Source organism: Myxocyprinus asiaticus, chromosome 4 (genome assembly GCF_019703515.2).
Source record: "Myxocyprinus asiaticus isolate MX2 ecotype Aquarium Trade chromosome 4, UBuf_Myxa_2, whole genome shotgun sequence".
In the NCBI taxonomy this organism is placed as follows: Eukaryota; Metazoa; Chordata; class Actinopteri; order Cypriniformes; family Catostomidae; genus Myxocyprinus; species Myxocyprinus asiaticus.
The window spans coordinates 61,869,713-61,885,000 of NC_059347.1; the positions used below are offsets into that span (position 1 = coordinate 61,869,713).

General features: G+C 38.2%; 1 protein-coding gene across 5 annotated transcripts in view; it reads right to left on the minus strand.

Moving 5' to 3' along the window:
• LOC127433147 (myotubularin-related protein 4-like) overlaps positions 1 to 15,288 on the minus strand; it is a 92,276-nt gene that overhangs the window by 76,095 nt on the left and 893 nt on the right. For 2 of the 5 annotated variants that reach the window (XM_051684842.1, XM_051684870.1), the window contains exon 2: positions 471 to 576. In XM_051684842.1, the coding sequence (XP_051540802.1) occupies positions 471 to 473 (3 nt within the window). In that variant the 5' untranslated portion in view covers positions 474 to 576. Of the gene's footprint in view, positions 1 to 470; positions 577 to 5,834; positions 5,883 to 7,330; positions 8,087 to 15,288 lie in introns of those variants that run through there. The other 3 variants (XM_051684861.1, XM_051684878.1, XM_051684853.1) reach the window with 3 other exon arrangements.

Genomic DNA, 15,288 nt, shown 5'->3' on the forward strand with positions numbered 1-15,288 from the left:
TCACCAAACTCATATGCTTAACACACTTGGTTGTAGCATCTAAAATGCCATTTATTTTCAAGTTATATGTAATAGCAATAGCAAGGGTCAGACTTTTCACTATTAGTATATAAAGTGTGGTCCTCTTTGCAACGTGTTCTTGCCATGAACTGCCCATTTAAACAGAAAGACCATCTAAATGACACGTAAAGTGACCAATCACAGCTAGTTTTGTTTTTGAATGCCATTCATTCAAATATTTGCACAGCAGTGCCTGTTCACGGCTGCTAAACATAAAAAAAAAAAAACAAGAAATTTACCGAAAAATATGCATATACATTTTTAATCAGAAAGTCCAAATAATGCCAATAAGTACAGATTATTTCACAGATATAACAGTTCTGCTCGTGCATATGTAGTTTCCTCACGTTTCGACAACACTTACACACCCAAACACCTCGCAGACATTATGATGGACACTCGTCACTCACCATATTCTCGCTGGATGTTTTTATTTCGTCTCGTTCACGGCTCCGCCAACTCCGCTCACCTCTACCGGCCTCGCACCTCAAACCGACAGCTCACGAGACACACAATCTGAAACATAGAAAAGAAATTCAATCTGTGTAAGATATCCTGTAAATAACATTTGTCTGAAGCCCAGAGGAGAACACAAAACAGAGCATCTAAACAAAGTAGAAACTTTAGAAAAGCCACTGAAAACATGAAAATAATTCTCTTAAAGAATCTAAAAGATTTGAACTTCAGTGGTGGTGTTTAGCCTTGCAAAACTCAAAGCAAGTCCTATTTTATCATGTGCCAGGTGAAAATGTAAGTGTGATATCTTAGTAACAGCACAACTCTCCTCAAGACACATGAGGTTTCATTCATATCTGAAGCACACATGCTGTCATGTCCAGCAGAAATAAAAGATGAATGCTTGAATATTAGTTAGTACATCATGGTTCATGTTAAATTATCTTGAGTTGTTCAGGGTTTTGCTCTTATCTGAAGTCTTTCTCAATCTTCCTCTATAAAGAATGTTCAGCATTTCCTGTTTTTCCTGCTCAGAGTCCAGATACTTTGCAAAATTCGATAAAACATTTTGATACCTCAGTGTAAGATGTAGTTGAGCAAACAGGCCTGTGCATGCACACACACACCAGTTATCATCGCAGCAAACTCTGCAGTTTTTCACTGTCATGTGCTCGAAACACTGGGTGCGCGTATATTAAATAACCTACTGTAATGCCTAAAGATTTTATACAACCCAGTCAGTGAATTAAATGCTTAATAAATGGAAACTACTTCCTCTAATAACAATTTCTCTATATTTGGAACTTGACAAACATAGTCAAAGTTTAAATAAAAAACGAAACTTGCTTTTAAATCAACTTTTATTTTTTTGCCCCAATTTGGAATGCCCAATTCCCACTACTTAGTAGGTCCTCGTGGTGGTGCGGTTACTCGCCTTAATCTGGGTGGCGGAGGACAAGTCTCAGTTGCCTCCGCTTCTGAGACCGTCAATCCGTGCATCTTATCACGTGACTCGTTGTGCATGACACCGCGGAGACTCACAGCATGTGGAGGCTCATGCTACTCTCCACGGTCCACACACAACTTACCACACGCCCCATTGAGAGCGAGAACCACTAATCACGACCACGAGGAGATTACCCCATGTGACTCTACCCTCCCTAGCAACAGGGCCAATTTGGTTGCTTAGGAGACCTGGCTGGAGTCACTCAGCACGCCCTGGATTCAAACTCGTGACTCCAGGGGTGATAGTCAGCGTCAATACTCGCCGAGATACCCAGACCCCCGCTTTTAAATCAACCTTAACATAATGCTAAGGCAAACATGGCCAGTTTGTTTCCTATAATATCAAAGATCACTGAAATAGATTTCAGTAAGTTTGATGATGTGTATTTTAAAACTCCTTTATTTTGGCGCATGTGTTGAAGTGGTATTCTTTGTCAGAAGTGGTTAGAATGTTGGACTGTCTAATCGTGAGATGTCTGACTTTCTCCATAGCACCTTCAGTAGAATTCAAACGGGTACCATAAGTTTTTGTGGTCTGTGGTGCAAAATCGCGAGAAGCCAGATTGAGTAGCGCGAGTGATCCGGCTCTGTGCTCTGTTTCACAAATATCGGGAAGCCTGCTGAACTCGTGCGCACTTGCATGCTCCACAGATAGTGCATGTAACACTCACATGAAACACTGATGCAGGGTCAGGTGAGAAGCATATTTAGTACTTATAAAGCACCGAACGCAAGATGAACATCATTGAATTTGCTGAAACTTATTGAAAATGTCAATGCCGTCAGTCTCATGTGAAGCCCTGTCCACTGATAGATAAGCACACTTGGATATTTACATATCGCGATATACACGATATAGCAAAACCTCTATGGATTGGCACTTTATACTGTACATTTTTTATCGTAATATCGCCCAGCCCTATTTCCTCTGAGAAAAAAAATAAACATTATTGAGATGTATAACAAATATTGGCAATAAGCTGAAAATTGATATAATTTTTGTAGCCATATCGCCCATCCCTAACTTAAATACTGTCCAAACTAAATTACATATTGACAGCCCTAAAAAAAAGGGTTAAGAGGCACCACTAAGTGTCCATTATTTTCAGACAACTTTATAAAAATAAATGGACATCAAAATTTGAATTCACCGATTTCCAGTATTTTCCAGACTTTAAGTCGCACCGGGTCAAAATCGCATTGTTGAGAGAAAACAAACCCCATGGATGTCGCATGTGTATAAGTCGCAGTGACAGACGCGGCCGCCCGACCTCTCTTCACTCGTTGAGATGTCAAATGCACTCTGAAGATTACAGTACCTCAGAATCTACACATCGTATCACTGTGCTTTTGGGCTTGTGTAACAGTTTCTCATATCTGTTTATAACATCTGTATAACATCTGTTTATGTTATAAACATCTGTAACTGCTGTGCACAAATAAACAGCTTTTAGTCTGCGAGTAAAACAATATGCCTGTTGAATTTCATTCATTCATTAATGTTAGCGACTGAATATTTCTGATATTTGCAACCATCTTTGCAATGTATTAATTATCCAGTTCACTGACTGAATGTTTTTACTATGGGTGTGATGAAATGTCATTTTATGGGCATGTGACAGCAGTCTAGATTTTGTTAAAACAATAATGTTATGATGGACAAAATATCTAAACTGGATGCATAAAGTACTTTGTAAATGCAAATAATGACGATGTTTTCATCTGTTCTGGTGCACGTGTGTTTGACTAGCCGACATCAGTTACGTATAAATTATGTATATAAATCGCTTCGGACTATAAATCGCAGGGCCTTTCAGATTATGAATAAAACACGACTTTTATTCTGGAAAATACGGTGTATACTGTATATTGAGTGAATAAGAGCATTCAAGGACATTTAGTGTTTTTCCACCATGGTCCATAAAATTAAGTTTAATTTAATAAATTTAATTAAAAGTATCATTGCATGCATCAAATATTGGTTATTAATATCATCTAATGAGCCCATGTGTTATGGAAAACCTGTTCATGGGTTAATATTACTGAAAATTAAATGTATCATTAAAGTTGCACTTACATAAGTTATAGAGCTGCACACTTATGACAATAACCAGTACTGTCAATTATTTCCTTGATATTGTAATTGCAATTAATTTCAATGATAGAATTCAGTCATACTTATTTTGAATATGACATGCATTCCGTGTTCTTATGTAGTCTACACATCCAAAACAAGACGAGAACTATGTTCCTGAATGACTTTATTGGCGCTTTATACATCAGTGAATCAAGACAATGCCTAAACAGTCAACGGCACATTAGCATACACGTTTTTCAAACTTTGAATAAATTATACGCAGAAAGCGAGCAACGGGCATGTCAATGCAACTGCTCAACTGCTCAAATTGAAAACTTTGACACAACAGGATTTGACCTAAATGGAATGCTGTTATTAACAATTAACAATTAGTTGTGGTAGTTGCAATGTAATCTTGATTTACTTGTAATCTCCGATTAATTGTGCAGCCCTAATCATTTATATGAATTTCATTCCATTTTAATTATACTTAAATTCAAATTCAACCACACTTCTGCATCCTGTTTGCTACCTCAATTCAAATTCAGGAATTTAATTCTCAATTCATTTCTGAACGGCACACAACCCAAGTGTGTGTCGGCATGTGTGCGTGTACTCGCCTATGGCAATACACGATGCGTTGAGTTTCTCACTCCACGCTGCCCTACCCTGTTGGGATGACCTTGATCTCGGGCTACAAGCTCACTAATAGGATGAGCTCTGATTTACAGGAAAAGGAAACTGAAAAACTCCACAGGTGGCCAGAGCTCATGGGACACGCACAGATCGCACAACGCCATGACAACTGTTGATATGGCCCAGTGTTGGGAAGCTACTTTGAAACTGTAGCTTGCAAAGATACTCAAAGTAGTTCAACTACAGTCAAGCACCTTTTGAAAAAAGCAGCTTGCTACACAATAAGATACAAAAAAAAAGTGACTAACCATACTGAAAGAGCAATATCTTCATAAATATTGTTACGACCCCGATCTAGGATCAGTGCGTAACAAAGATTTTTTATTTTATTTGCTTTTAGTTCTATACATTTATTCTTTAGAAATAGTGCATAATATATATTTTATATTAAATATATAATATAATAATATAATACAATTAAATAAATAATTATCCGATGATATAATGTATAATTTAATAAGAGACATATCTTTCTGGCACAAAAAACAATGTGTTTTTTTGAATGAACAAACAATTACAATTTGACAGCAGTACACTTGAACAAATACATTTACACAAAATACTAGAAAATATTCTAATTCACAGAACCAAGATGAACATATAACGACATATCAACAGCAGCATTTAACCAAGTATGTTGCTAAAATGAAAATAAGAGCAAAGAATTTTGCACAGGGACCAAAATTAATCAGTTCATTCATTTACCATCTGAACAAAGAATGAAAACATCTGACTGTCAGTTAGTAGCATCACTACTTTTAATACATTTTAATTTTAAAACTAGTTTTAATTTAATTAGCTATATATAACTTTGCAAACATTATTTATTTGAATTAGTAACAGACCTATATCGACTAGCTCTTATTAAATGGCATCTCTATTAGCAACTGTGACCAACTGACCGAAGAACAAAAGTTGCCATTCCACCTAGTGCCAGCTTCAAAGTCTACTGAAAGCCCTGTCATTAAATAATGAACAGTAAGTGTTCTTTTATCTCATTTGTTGTCATTAAAATGTATTACACATCAGCTTAGGCTTCTACACTGGCCAATCTGCTCTCTAGATATTGAGAACAGTCATTAGAAACACAGTCAGACTGAACACTAAATACAAAGGTTTTATAGTTTGGACAGGTGTAGCTTGTTATACCTGAATGAAACAGGGCAGCTTTTACCCACAATGCAATACTACAGCAGAGATTTACTTTAAGCACACACCCTCTTATACTGATCTGACTTGTGTGCACACACACACACACACACACACACTGCAGAAACTCTCTCAGACCACAAACTCTGTTTTAAGACACAACGGACACATTCCCCTAGCTAAAATAATCTTACTGCATGAGAAAAATGAACAGAAGCCTTTAAACACGTGCAAAACTGTAACACTGAAGCATTCAACGAACTCTGTAACAGTTCAAAAGAACCGCTACAAGTGTAACAAGCGCAACATTCCATTCGAACGTAACAATGTAACAATGTCTGAACAGTGCCGCTGTTTACGTCTCGAGTGTTCTAATGATTTCTGCTCTTACCTGAGCGAGACTCTGTGCTTGTACACAAACTCCAGTGAATGTCGTGTCATGTTCACGCCTTTCCACGCGCACACACACATACACACACAGTCAGCGCGCGGGGGGCGGGGCTTCATGCGTGCGGAGCGGGGCGTGTAGTACGTGACAGCGCTGTTCTCATAGGCGTATCTTTCTCTTATACCATGTTTGTTTCGCTTTGTGTTCTGTATAAAGTTTGCTTCCATATCGCCGTATAAGGCATATTCGCGCAACAGAGCACAGGGTTTGAGTGACAGATTCGAGTGTGGGATGTTTGCATGCAAATAACATCCCTCATTTTAATCAGAAGCCCGTCGACCCGTAACAAAGTTTACGAGCACAATACAACCGCCGGACTCCTGTGCGACTATTCACTCATTTTGACAGCGCATTCACAACGTCTGTTTATAGTACACTGGAATGAACTGGGTTTAACTAGAGGAAGAAGTCATTTAGTTTAGTTATCCATTAGCTTAGCACGGTTTAGTCAGTAGTTCAACACCAGGTCGGTCTCATTCATTTGTTAATGTTATAAATATATGGAAATAATAACTACAGCGAAGGATTGGTTAATGAATATTAAGTCACGTGATTTGACGCTCCACCAGACTTACCAAGCAGTATTAATATTTATGGATATATATTATGCATTCACCTCGCATATAAAGCAAAGATACTGTATACAACATCCTTTAAAATGCCTGAAACGTCTATTTTGCCCATTTCCACCATGCATGCAGTACTGTACAACCTGATTGGCTATAAAATGATAGCAAAGGCAAGAAAGCATTAAACATTTTAATTTACAGCATTTTAGCAACAAACAAATCATGATATCCAACTGTTTACATCCCACGAAACACAACACGAAAACCATTCCTCTTTGAATTACGTGCTAAAAAATGCAAGGCTGCTTTTTCAGCATAAATATAGAATTTTATACACATAAGACTAATGTGCACAAAGCTGACAAAAGTTAAATTATAAATGCATGGTAACCATAGCCTCTTCCACAATACCTACAGTACTTACAACAATAAAACTGTGGTAACTTAGTAGTAACATCAACTGCCAAAAAAAAAACAAAAAACTGAAAAATGATAGAAGGTTTCCAGTAGCTTCTCACACAGTTTGGAGAAGATTCCATCTTCACTTATTATGATTTTACTGTAGTAAGTATAACTATAGTGGCTACGGTATTTTGGCAGAAACCATGGTGACTAGTACATTTTTGTATGAGTTAAAAATCAAAAGAGAACCATACACAATCTAAAATTCCCTTGCATTTCTGAGATACAGTAGGTCAGAGTTTATGTAGCTACTAACTCATTATCTTTCCATTTCATGCATACAAACTTCCCCATACTTTCCACAATCCCTAAACAGCACAAAGTCCTAAGGAAGAAAATACAAGGTCATCCTCAAACATTAACTACAAATGAACACTTTACAATAGGGCTGTCAGTGTCGTGTCTCACCTGTGTGAGGTGTGGTGAGGATACAGCTGAACTGTTGAAGAAAGTGAAAGTTGGAGAGTATTTTCATACTGTGTTCAGCGTGGGTGAATGTTTCTCTATCCACCTCAGTGAAATTTCCATTTACTCTGTTTATAACTCACACAAATTTCCAACGAAAACTCCCCATATGTGTGGGGTTCAGTTAAAACCTGTATCTGCTGTTTACAGTCCTTATCTTGGCGAAAAATATTATGTTAGTAAACATTGCATTTTAATGATTTGTGCCCATATTTCACAGGTTTTCAAGCAGTCCACCTGAACCTCTCTTCACACTAACATTTAATGTAAGTCGCTTTTCTCCCAAACATCTTCACAGTGCATTCAAGGTATACATTTCGTCAATGAGCGCGTTAACATGCACGTTTTTACACCAATTATGCTTAATAAGCCGACGATGTGTGTGGTCATGCAACGCATAAAACGGCGTTCCTTTATTGATCATAAACGGTGTAAGAATAAACTGATCGACACAGGTAGATTTTGCCCATTACAGCAATTTCACTGCATGTAAACACATTAACCGGTGTTCTTACCGGCTTATTCAATGTACGCGTGTGTTGGCATCAAAAGCGGAGAATAACAAAAATATTTCAAAATTCATGTAAATGGATATCTTGCTTTGTTGGATTTTTTAAATAAGCTTTTGGGAGTAATCAGCGTATTGATGTGCACGTAAATGTTCTCATTGTGTTTATTCCCTGAGAATCAAACCCATGACCATGGCATTGCTAGCGCCACGCTCTACCAGTTGAGCTATAGGAACTACAAAATAATTGAATTCTTAAACACTTTATGGATGCACATCAGTAATCAAATGATATACCCACTGGAGCGATTAATCAAACAATATCACATAAGATTATCGGCCGATAACGATGCTCAACCCACACAAGTATGGGTACTGTGTTCTGGCCATATAATGTAACTGTGTAAAACTGTGTCATTAAATCAAGCTAAATATATATAATGGTCCACAACTTATACTCGTGCCAATACACCTGAATTTAAGGAGTCGCCACATATTTCCAGAATAGCTAAGCTCCGGTCTATATAGAAAGATCTGCATTCCCACAGCCGCACCCAATCCTCATCTCACTTTACACTCTACAACGCAGAAGCACACACCACTAAACACTCGACTTCACCATTTCTAGGTGTTGTAAGTTTTGACAGTTCATTGATTACCTGGGTTCATGTTGATTCATGGCACAAAGCAGAACTTTGAGTGGCTGTTTGGACAACAGGTAAAAGATTGTCAATAAGACATGAAACATACGCAAGTACGCAAATGCAGTAGGGCTGGGAATTGCCACGGAAATCCCGATTCGATATTACAGCGATATTTACTTGCCTATTCTATATGTATACTGCAATTTTTAAAGTTTTGTGATCCTGTAAAGTACTGCATTTTGATGTTTTTATATATATAGTCAAGTTAACTCCTTTTTCTCAGAAAGAAATGTGTTTTGCACTTTAATGACTGCAACAGCGGTGCATTAAAGGACTAAACGTAAAGAATTACAGAGACGAAACTTCTCCGAGAGAAAACCTGTTGGTGGTGAACTCCAACACAGTCATATCGGGAAAAAAATAAGTTCTGTAGCATAGCCAGTGCTTTTGCTCAATCACTGAGAACATTTGGACACGAAATATTGTTGTTTAAGTCAAGCCTGCAAAACAAATAAAAAGAACTACAACCAGCTTTGACACAGCAGCCCACACTCCAAACAAAAAAAAAAACATAATGAAAATCCTCCATGAGCCCCTGTTTGTATTAAAGAACACACAAGATATAATCTTGAATCTGTTTTTGAGGCTAAAATGAGTGTGTAAGGGAGACGTGCCTGATCCAAGACCAGCTTTTTATCTCAAATTAACTTTACAGACATGTTGCCATGTTCACTACCTCGCTGACCTCCGAAGACTTATCTCGCTGAATCTCTGTTCAAAACACAGATGCAAACACTGGCGTCATCAACAGAGCAAATTCAATCCACTGAAATCGTTTGTCTGGGGAAATTGGATTTGGTGAGCCTGTGTTTAGCATAGATGGCAATTTGATCTAATCTACATTCCTCGGGATGAAAGCAGCATCTGTGCAGAGCTTATGGACAAGAAGGTTTTTTTTAAATTCAAATCCTCTAACTTCAAGTAGGCCTATTAAACTTCTAACTTTGAGTTACTTGCACCATTTGTACAACAAGACATTAACTGATACATCAAATCGGATGGCTTGTTGAAGAGAGGTGTGCCTTTGTCAGTAGGAATGTCATAAAATATCTACATCGATTATTGACCGGCATGTTATTTTCTCAATACGTTTTTGAGGCATTGACATTTTAACATGAGCCAACATTTAAATTAGAAGCCTGATTTGTGTGCTTTCCAACTCCCTGTCAGTTGGCCTTCTGTTTAATGTAGTCTGGTGTAATAGCTTTGGGAGACCACAAGGGGGTGATATTACATTTACTGGCAGGCTAAAGTTGTGAATCTAGTCACCATTTTTCTGATGGTGACTAGGTAAAACATTTTCTGATTATCAATGTGTGAAAAGGGCATCAATCCCATGCCTAGTCGTCAATGGAATCTGTCGAGTTAGGATAGATAACTCATATGTTAGGTAGAGGTAGGTTCAGAATAAGGTGGGCATATTTCTCCAGTGGCTCAGTTCCCTTAAGCGCCAGTGGAGAGCAATGCAACTGGCAGCCACGGCACGTGCTTTCGGTCAGAGGCACGGGTCGGGGGGCTCGTTCTGACATCGCGGTTACCGGCTCCCTTCCAGGACACGTACCACTGTGCATGCTCAGCATTTAACAGCAGCGATGACAAGGAACCATTAACTTCTGATACGCTTCACGACCATTTCTGTTGCGTGGGCAAATGACAGACTGTCTTGCATCTACTTTGAGTGCCTGAACCTACTTCAAGTACCAACTTTGAGTGAATGAACTATTATCCCATGAAGCATTGCAAATTATCCAAATTAAAAACAATCGAAAAATATAACACTATTGATTTAAAAGTGTTGGTTAAGTATAGAAACAATATATTTTATGTTTACTGCAAGACCAATTCGATTGTGGGCAGTCATGCAGAGCTCTTTTGCTGCTGTTTGTTCACAGCAATTCTCTGATTGGTGATCTTTCTCTTCAGGATCATGGGTAATGTAATTCTTCACCAGGTTTTCTGCAATTAAACACTACTTTTTTACAAATGAAGTTGAAGTAACGCAGACTGATGGCTTCAACTAGGCCTGTCGCGATTATTAAATAATCGTCTGATCACGGTTATTATTGTGCACTTTAAATTCCAATCACATTTTACTGTCCAAATAAGGGAATGAACGGCACGTTTGAGTGTCTCATTCAACTGAACTCCGACCGTCTCACTGAGCCACACCGCGGACCGCACTGAGTGCAGTTCCTGAAGAATGCATGCAGATTAACCGCTCCTGAGAATATATATATATATACATACACTGGCGGCCAAAAGTTTGGAATAATGTACAGATTTCGCTCTTATGGAAAGAAATTGGTACTTTTATTCACTAAAGTGGCATTCAGCTGATCACAATGTATAGTCAGGACATTAATAATGTGAAAAATTACTATTACAATTTGAAACAAATGTTCAGAACTTCTTAAACTACTTCAAAGTGTTCTCATCTAAAAATCCTCCACGTGCAGCAATGACAGCTCTACAGATCCTTGTTGTTCTAGCGGTCAGTTTGTCCAGATACTCAGGTGACATTTCACCCCACACTTCCTGTAGCACTTGCCATAGATGTGGCTGTCTTGTCGGGCACTTCTCACGCACCTTACAGTCTAGCTGATCCCACAAAAGCTCAATGGGGTTAAGATCCATAACACTCTTTTCCAATTATCTGTTGTCCAATGTCTGTGTTTCTTTGCCCACTCGAACCTTTTCTTTTTGTTTTTCTGTTTCAAAAGTGGCTTTTTCTTTGCAATTCTTCCCATAAGGCCTGCACCCCTGAGTCTTCTCTTTACTGTTGTACATGAAACTGGTGTTGAGCGGGTAGAATTCAATGAAGCTGTCAGCTGAGGACATGTGAGGCGTCTATTTCTCAAACTAGAGACTCTGATGTACTTATCCTCTTGTTTAGTTGTACATCTGGTCTTCCACATCTCTTTCTGTCCTTGTTAGAGCCAGTTGTCCTTTGTCTTTGAAGACTGTAGTGTACACCTTTGTATGAAATCTTCAGTTTTTTGGCAATTTCAAGCATTGAATATCCTTCATTCCTCAAAACAATGCTTTTTGACCTAATATTGATCTTAAGACATGCCAGTCTATTGCATACTGTGGCAACTCAAAAACAAACACAAAGACAATGTTAAGCTTCATTTAATGAACCAAATATCTTTCAGCTGTGTTTGATATAATGGCAAGTGTTTTTCTAGCACCAAATGATCAATTTAGCATGATTACTCAAGGATAAGGTGTTGGAGTGATGGCTGCTGTCTAGATTTGATCAAAAATGACTTTTTTCAAATAGTGATGGTGCTGTTTTTTACATCAGTAATGTCCTGACTATACTTTGTGATCAGCTGAATGACACTTTGGTGAATTAAAGTACCAATGTCCTTCTGAAACAGCAAAATATGTACATTATTCCAAACTTTTGGCCGCCAGTGTATGACAAATGTATGACCATTTTTATGACAATTATTCATAATCTTCATGATCGTGAGAGCCCTCAAATAGACAATTAATCGTCAGCCAAATTTCATAATCACGACAGCCCTGGCTTCAACAGATTATATTCCATCGATTAACAACCTCAGAGCTCACGGCAAATCTGTCTTTAAAGGTTCATAAGTTATCATTAATAATCAATTCACCTATTGAGAAAATAAATGAGATTTTTACTTCTGGAACCAGACTTCACTCTAGAATTGTGGAGACAAGTTTCGCATAGGCAAGCATCACTCATGTTTCTTCAGAAAAATGTAAAATCCTAGTTTCATGGTTATAATCACAACATTTTAATTTAGAAAAAAAACAAACAATGTTGTTTCTATGCAGAATTCTTCTTTATTCTGCTTTCCATCACATTAGTATCACTTCTCTATACCAAGAAAAGGTACTTTCACTTCTACTTTGTCTTGAAGTCTTTGTGGTTCACCTACAATTCAACTTTTGAAAAACAATCTTCTCTACAATATACAAGCATTTGATCTCGCTCTAGCACCATAATCTCCTAACTCACCTCTCAAAGTTAAATACAGGTGCATCTCAATAAATTAGAATGTCGTGGAAAAGTTCATTTATTTCAGTAATTCAACTCAAATTGTGAAACTCGTGTATTAAATAAATTCAATGCACACAGACTGAAGTAGTTTAAGTCTTTGGTTCTTTTAATTGTGATGATTTTGGCTCACATTTAACAAAAACCCACCAATTCACTATCTCAACAAATTAGAATATGGTGACATGCCAATCAGCTAATCAACTCAAAACACCTGCAAAGGTTTCCTGAGCCTTCAAAATGGTCTCTCAGTTTGGTTCACTAGGCTACACAATCATGGGGAAGACTGCTGATCTGACAGTTGTGCAGAAGACAATCATTGACACCCTTCACAAGGAGGGTAAGCCACAAACATTCATTGCCAAAGAAGCTGGCTGTTCACAGAGTGCTGTATCCAAGCATGTTAACAGAAAGTTGAGTGGAAGGAAAAAGTGTGGAAGAAAAAGATGCACAACCAACCGAGAGAACCGCAGCCTTATGATTGCCAAGCAAAATCGATTCAAGAATTTGGGTGAACTTCACAAGGAATGGACTGAGGCTGGGGTCAAGGCATCAAGAGCCACCACACACAGATGTGTCAAGGAATTTGACTACAGTTGTCGTATTCCTCTTGTTAAGCCACTCCTGAACCACAGACAACGTCAGAGGCGTCTTACCTGGGCTAAGGAGAAGAAGAACTGGACTGTGGCCCAGTGGTCCAAAGTCCTCTTTTCAGATGAGAGCAAGTTTTGTATTTCATTTGGAAACCAAGGTCCTAGAGTCTGGAGGAAGGGTGGAGAAGCTCATAGCCCAAGTTGCTTGAAGTCCAGTGTTAAGTTTCCACAGTCTGTGATGATTTGGGGTGCAATATCATCTGCTGGTGTTGGTCCATTGTGTTTTTTGAAAACCAAAGTCACTGCACCCGTTTACCAAGACATTTTGGAGCACTTCATGCTTCCTTCTGCTGACCAGCTTTTTAAAGATGCTGATTTCATTTTCCAGCAGGATTTGGCACCTGCCCACACTGCTAAAAGCACCAAAAGTTGGTTAAATGACCATGGTGTTGGTGTGCTTGACTGGCCAGCAAACTCACCAGACCTGAACCCCATAGAGAATCTATGGGGTATTGTCAAGAGGAAAATGAGAAACAAGAGACCAAAAAATGCAGATGAGCTGAAGGCCACTGTCAAAGAAACCTGGGCTTCCATACCACCTCAGCAGTGCCACAAACTGATCACCTCCATGCCACGCCGAATTGAGGCAGTAATTAAAGCAAAAGGAGCCCCTACCAAGTATTGAGTACATATACAGTAAATGAACATACTTTCCAGAAGGCCAACAATTCACTAAAAATGTTTTTTTTATTGGTCTTATGATGTATTCTAATTTTTTGAGATAGTGAATTGGTGGGTTTTTGTTAAATGTGAGCCAAAATCATCACAATTAAAAGAACCAAAGACTTAAACTACTTCAGTCTGTGTGCATTGAATTTATTTAATACATGAGTTTCACAATTTGAGTTGAATTACTAAAATAAATGAACTTTTCCACGACATTCTAATTTGAGATGCACCTGTACACCCACAAAACAACTGAAATACTTACTATCATCATCATCTAGTTCACCTTATCATTCAAGAGATATGAGGCAGTTATACCAAGTAAACAATGTGTCAAAGTACAGGAACCGAGAGATAGTAGCATTCAAAATATCCCATAATAATGCTCTTAAACAAACAACACTGACCTGCATGCAAATGTCTGAGATGTGACTATATTTGTGTTGTAGAGGAACTTGTACAAAGCATGTGACGAATCAAAACTGCCATTCATGCATGACACAGTCATGCCAAAGTTTTATCTTCAGCATATTAGATTTTTATATTTTGCCATGCAAAATTGAATGCCAGTCGAAAGTATTGTTGGTGGTTGCCAGGGAATTGCTATGCGGGTGCTAAGAAATGTAATTTTGTATAACAACATTTTTTGGTTGGGTCGCCACTCGATTTTCAATGTAAAATCTGGTTCCTGAAGCAAAACCAGTTGAGAACTACTGATATACTGAGATATCTGTTCGCTCTAAGCTTTTACTATATTGCTAAATAAACATTCTCTCGCAAGCTACAAGACCGACATTCAGAGTGGTGTTCGAGAAGTCATGAGGATATTTAAAGAGCAGTCTGACCTGTAATATGAGCACTGGCTTTCAATTAGACATTTCACCTAATGCAGTGGAATGAGATGCTGAGCGATGGGCTTCCCAGGCTGGTGAATGAGAATGGGAAAATAGAACAGCGATAGATGCCAACCACTGCTGGTACTGGGGGAATCTCTGATTACCATCAAATAGCAATGTGGCAATTGTTCTCCATTAGAGATATGAAGCATTTGGGGTTAGATGCATTTACTCCGGGTCACTATTTTACTCTATCAGGTTCACAGGTAAGCTGACCAGCACACATAAATGCAATGGTAAACATGCAGACAAAATGCAACATATGGGCACAAACATGCACCACAAAGGCAGTTAGCCTTACAAACACAAAAATCACTGGTATGTATGCCATGATATAAAGAAATGTTCTGGGCTCAAAACAAGTTAGGCTTAATCAGCAGCATTTGTAGCATTATGTTGATTACCACAAAAACTATTTTGACTCGCCCCTCCTTTATC